Source organism: Sinocyclocheilus anshuiensis, unplaced genomic scaffold (genome assembly GCF_001515605.1).
Source record: "Sinocyclocheilus anshuiensis isolate Anshui unplaced genomic scaffold, SAMN03320099.WGS_v1.1 scaffold257, whole genome shotgun sequence".
Classification (NCBI taxonomy): Eukaryota; Metazoa; Chordata; class Actinopteri; order Cypriniformes; family Cyprinidae; genus Sinocyclocheilus; species Sinocyclocheilus anshuiensis.
The window spans coordinates 3,072,960-3,078,585 of NW_015539889.1; the positions used below are offsets into that span (position 1 = coordinate 3,072,960).

General features: G+C 36.8%; 1 protein-coding gene across 1 annotated transcript; it reads right to left on the bottom strand.

The window, feature by feature from the left end:
- Window positions 1–805: 805 nt before the first annotated feature.
- Window positions 806–4,258, bottom strand: LOC107685747 (acidic mammalian chitinase-like). The gene is made up of 11 exons (XM_016482447.1): window positions 4,229–4,258; window positions 4,088–4,117; window positions 3,722–3,926; window positions 3,506–3,562; window positions 3,157–3,322; window positions 2,944–3,068; window positions 2,738–2,861; window positions 2,467–2,649; window positions 1,577–1,693; window positions 1,371–1,497; window positions 806–1,275 (listed from the first exon to the last, which is right to left on the bottom strand). Exons 1-11 carry the CDS (start codon window positions 4,251–4,253, stop codon window positions 1,067–1,069), a joined length of 1,368 nt encoding a protein of 455 aa, XP_016337933.1. The 5' UTR covers window positions 4,254–4,258; the 3' UTR covers window positions 806–1,066.
- Window positions 4,259–5,626: the final 1,368 nt, after the last annotated feature.

Consider the following 5,626-nt stretch of genomic DNA (forward strand, 5'->3'; position numbering starts at 1 on the left):
CTGATGAGCATAAGAGACTTTCAAAATGATAGTGTACGTTTATTGATTGTTTATTTCAATAATTGGTAAAATTACATTAAACCTTACATGTATAACCAACTATAAAAGCATACTTTTAATAATGAAATGCATATTCTTTATTAAGCTATTGTACTGATTTGTCACTGAAATATCAAAGACACTTGAACTGCATTAGGATTTACTGACAAATCAGATAAAAATGGCCACGTTTTGTGAAAAGTTTCTACACCACATATGTATTTACAGTTTAAAAAAATCTATCTAAACTTGTGCCAACTCCGGTGTCCCAGATATCTGCCGGTAGTTTATCAGCTCAGCTGTGTAACATAAAAAAACAACAAAACAATCTAGGTCCTTGTGTAACATTATCAGAACAGTCAGTCATTATGACATGGTAGGCTCTTCAAGTTACTTTGGCAAGCAGAATTACACCAGAGGGCACAACAGGACCTTATAAATTTGAGAAGGATACACAGTTCACTGAACATTATATTGTTTGGAGTAGATAGACACTATTCTAACTGAGAATACTGTATGAAGATGTGGCCTGATGGGTGGGGCTCATAATATGACATGTTTAATGATGGCTCTTCTTCATATCTGTCAAGTTTATAAGAATCCTTTACTATGTGTGAAACTTCACAGTTTTATAAAGCTAGTCATACATTATAGGGTTGTCACTATCTTTATTTTATTTTCAGATGATCAGTTTAAGGAAAAGGTAATAAGTCAGACTGCTTTAAATATTTTTATTGAAAGTGAAAGGAAAGAGAGGACACTGTTTTTGCTGCATAACAACAAGAGAAAACTAGACTGTACTGAACAGGACATTATGATTTTTCTTTAACTAAATGTGAGGAAAATATGACCAGCACCTTAACAAGACACGACTCCATACTGTTTTGCATAAAATAAAAATGTCTGTCACTTTATTATTATTTTTTTCAAATGATGAGCTTGGATAGTTGGAAGCAGAGGTAATACATCACAAAAATAGGAGACTGGACATTTGTATTGAACAGGAGGAGTGGATTTGAACTTACGTTCAAGGCCAATCACAACATTTACAATCATCAACAAAGACCAGACCAGGCTGGCATTTATGCAGGTATGTGTTTCCACGGAAACATTGGAAGTAAGTGGTTTCGTCAGCAGGGTTGGGGTACAGCCCATCTGGTTTGCCAACACAGAAAGAGGCGATGGGGTCAGCAGTAGTGGTGGGACGTGGCGTAGTGGTGGGCTTGGGTGGGAAACCTGTGAATAGAGATTCAGCATGACATTAATGCATATAATAGAAGACAGAATAAATTATGTGGTCTTTTTCTGCATTATAATCGCAAAGTGTTTACCTAGTGCGTTGCGCAAATGGTTGACAAGAGGATAAGATCCGCTGTAGCAAAAACTACCAGAAAAATCGTCGAAATCTAAGGTCCACACTGAGGCTCCGCCCAAGCTCATGGAGTTCAGCCACTGCACCTGTTAAAGCAATTAGGAAACGTTTGTCGGAAATTCATCAAACATCTCATTGCGTTCTGGAAACCAGCAGTTGATTTACCTTTGCAGCAAAACTTTCACGGTTGTCAAATCCGACCCAAGCCCTTCCTTGAACTGCATAGGGCACCATCTGCTCATCGATCCATTCAATAGTGACACTTGATTCCATGGGGCAAATCTGTGAACCAAAAACAGTCATAACCTTCATCACCCAAAGCTTACACAGATTATGCAAACCACAGTGTGTTTTCTGTGGTAAATAACTGGCTCCTGAGAGCATAAAATGCTAAAACTTGAGATACATCCACAAACCAAACACTCATCATATTGCAGTTACTTTTTCTAATTTTGTTATTTCAATGAAATGAGTAACACAAGACCGAACTGCAATCTCTAACCAACAATGTAACTGTATTCCTGAATGAATCGTTTGAGCGAATGATTCAGTGACTCACTTATAAAGGCTGTTTGTTACTTGTCGCCACCTAGTGGCGAATCAATGCAACATGCAAGAAAAAGTCACTGACTAAAGAATCATTCACAACAGTTTAATAACTGTTGTATAATAAACACTGAACCTTGATAGTAGTGAATTACTTAATGCGGTCTGAATAGATGTTTTATAGCAGTAGTTCTCAACAAACCCCTTGCATTTTGAAATGTACTATTATGTGTAGTAACCTTGATAGTAGTGAATTACTTAATGCGGTCTGAATAGATGTTTCATAGCAGTAGTTCTCAACAAACCCCTTGCATTTTGAAATGTACTATTATGTGTAGTAAATTATAATATATATACATATATATAAATATAATTTTTGCATATAATGTACAAAATTATTAGTATACAAATTTCGTGCCACTTGATGTCTAACGGAAGACCTAGTTTTTAAAGCAAAACCAGTTGAGAACACTTGTTTTCGATCATATGTAAAAGTAGCGTGTTAAAACCTCATAATAGGACCAGAATCCTGCTTCGCGTGTGTAAGGGCCGGCGTCAGCAGGGCCATTGGCTGGGGCCCCGAGACCTGTTTGCGAAGTGGAGAGCAAGAATGTGCGTCCGTATGTGGGGAAGCCAAGAAGCAGCCTCTCAGCATGGGCTCCATTGCCCAGCCAGAATCCCACAGATGAGTTCTGGAGAAAAGAGCCATTAATGTGCTAGGAGATCTTACAAATGACACTTTGAATTGATGCATTTTGAATGTAAGGGTTTTGATCTTACGATATTGTGGTGAATGGTGTTTCCAGTGTCCAAGGAGCTGCGGAAAAGGGGGCTGTTGTGCCCTGTCATGGGGTCCCAGTGGCCATGGTAGTCATAAGACAGGATGGTCAAGAAGTCCAACAGACTATAACGACAGAAAGAAGGAGAAAGTAAAAAATAGGCAGACATATGTTACTGTAGTTGGATTATAATACAGCAATACTTACCCTGAAATTTCAGCAACCTCATAAGCACGCTCAATAGTGGACTTGATGCCGGAAACTTTGCAGGAAATAATCAGAGGAGTTTTCTTTGTGTCTATGGCCTCCTGTTCAACAGCTTCTCTCAGTTCCTGAGAATTGTCATACAATAGAAACACAGTCAGACCCCAAGTCATATTTTAATGAACACGCCTGATTTTAACACTCTAGTTTGCTCACCTTGAGGAATGTAGTAAACCTCTGTTTGTCTTCTGGTGGGCTTCCATTGTGACCTGGGTACTGCCAGTCAATGTCCATACCATCAAATTCATGGAGACGCAGGAACAGCAATGCAGAATGGATGAAAGTCTTGCGGTTTTCTGGAGTTGACACCATTCTGATGTATCTGAAGTGCAAATAAAGGCATACAGTACATGTGTTATATGATTCAGTAAATCTTGTTTAATGTGTTGGCAGGTAGGGACTTATATGATTTAAATGACAGTTTATATATATTTTGTGTATGTTTTTTGTACAGTAAAGTTTATGTCATATATTTATGACTTGCACAGATATGTGTTTCACTTACGGACTGACGCCATTGACCAATCCTCCAACAGACAGCATGGTCTTCAATATAGGATTTCTATTAAAAAAAAAGTCAATTCGAAAAATCAATCTGTCAAATTTTTCAATCAGTGTAAAAAAAGTGCATTATCAAAAGGTCTGATTTAAATTGTGTAATTAATCAAGGTTTATAACACACTGCATTGATTGTATTGCTATAGAAACAGCTTTTGCTTACACTGTCTTCAGGTCATTCAGTGACTTGTACAGCTCGTTGTCATTCAATTCGATGGTAGTGATTTGATTATCATAGCTGATGGATGCCAGAGCATAAACCACATGTGTGCAGAGGAATGGATCAATGTTTTCTGGCAGGAACTTTCCATTGCCGGGTCTGTACTGAGACCAGTTGGTCATGTAGCACACCAGCTTTGTAGAAGCCACTATCAGAAATTCAGATATTATTAACAGCTCACAAATACACATATATTTTTACTCATCATCTTGGAATATTTATTATGAATGTTGATGCATTTATTTTATAGACTATATATCTGACATGTACTGTATTTTGGGTAATGAAAAAGTTATTGAAGGTTCTTACCAATCTGCACTGTAAGCAAGATGCCCAGTGCTATGGAAAAGACAATATGGTTATGCATAAAAATAAACTAAAATATCATTTATTGTAAACAAGTAAATAAATCAAATTCAAATTAAATTAACAAAAATATATGAAGAATACCTGCTAAAAGAGTTAATTTAGTCATTTTGGTCTTTGGAGCTGGAAAACAAAACAAATCATACAATTAGCTATTTCACCAGCATGTCTTAGCAAGTTTTGCTCTAGTCAACGCCTTTCCATACAGAAATGGTTGAAAAATTAAAAGTAGTGTGCGCATATAAACATTAGTTACAAAAAAAACAAAACAAAAAAACACTAATGAATGAAACAGAAGCTGAGAAGCTGCTGTCTTTACCTGTAATCAGCTGCACCAAGAATGCCCAGTTTGGTGAAAACCTGTTCATGATCATGTATACTTATACATTATTAATAGTTCCAAAGTACAGGTGATAAGTGCTAACCTCACTAGAATTGGGCAATCAAATTAATAACGAGTCATATAAATGGCATGTTACGGTAAGGTTTTATTATCTTTGAGATTGATATGAGGGTTCGTTTGAATTTTATCAATTCCGATTCCGATTCCGATTCTGCTTATCGATTCCGATTCTTTTCGATTCCCAGTTTCGACTCCAGTGTGATTAAATAATGATATCAAAAATTTATCCTGTCTCTTTTTTGCAAAACATTTATTGGAGCTGAATACCACGAACAAAAATCTACAGGCTACATAAAAACTGGACTCTTTAAGAGCTGTTTTTTGTGCAGAATAGAACTGCATGATTCTGGATAAACTGAGTTTTTTCTTTTTTCTTTTTTTTTCCCCCAATGGAAGTTGTGGTTCTTTCATGATTCTGAAGAAAAAAAAACATTAGACAGCTAAACAAAATCACATAAACAACTTATGAATAAATGATTCAATGACTCACTCAAGAATCTCTTGTATGATTCAAAGACAAATACATTTTATCAGCCCCTTTTCGCCACCTACTGGCGTAACAATGTAATCGATAAATCTTCATTTGACGTGTCAAAACGTTCAAAAGGGTGATTTACCTTATTTTAATCGCTACCGTACACATCAGAGTTTATATCTGAACTATAAACTTTTACCCAGTACTTCTGTGATTTGAATGTTTGTAACACAGAAATAATGATACTGTGTGCCTGAAAAGACTTTGAAGCTGTTTTGTTCATGACAGATGACAGCTGCTTTCTTTAGGTCACTGGCAGCGCGAACGCAAATTTAAATGTTCAAATCGATCGTACGCTGCACGGACGAACCAACAAGTGATCACAACATTGATCACACACGTCAAAGTTTGAGGAATGAAACAGACGAATCATTGTAATTTGCGTTTTTGGCTTTTGATCGCAAATGTAGCCAAACTTTGGAGCACTTAGCGAGCAAGGTCCTGGCAGATCGCTAGGTCGGAGGTCCGGTCCTCACAGATGAAGAAAAAAAAAGCTCATCATAGGAATCGATAGGCGGAATCGAAATTTTAATTTGACAACAAG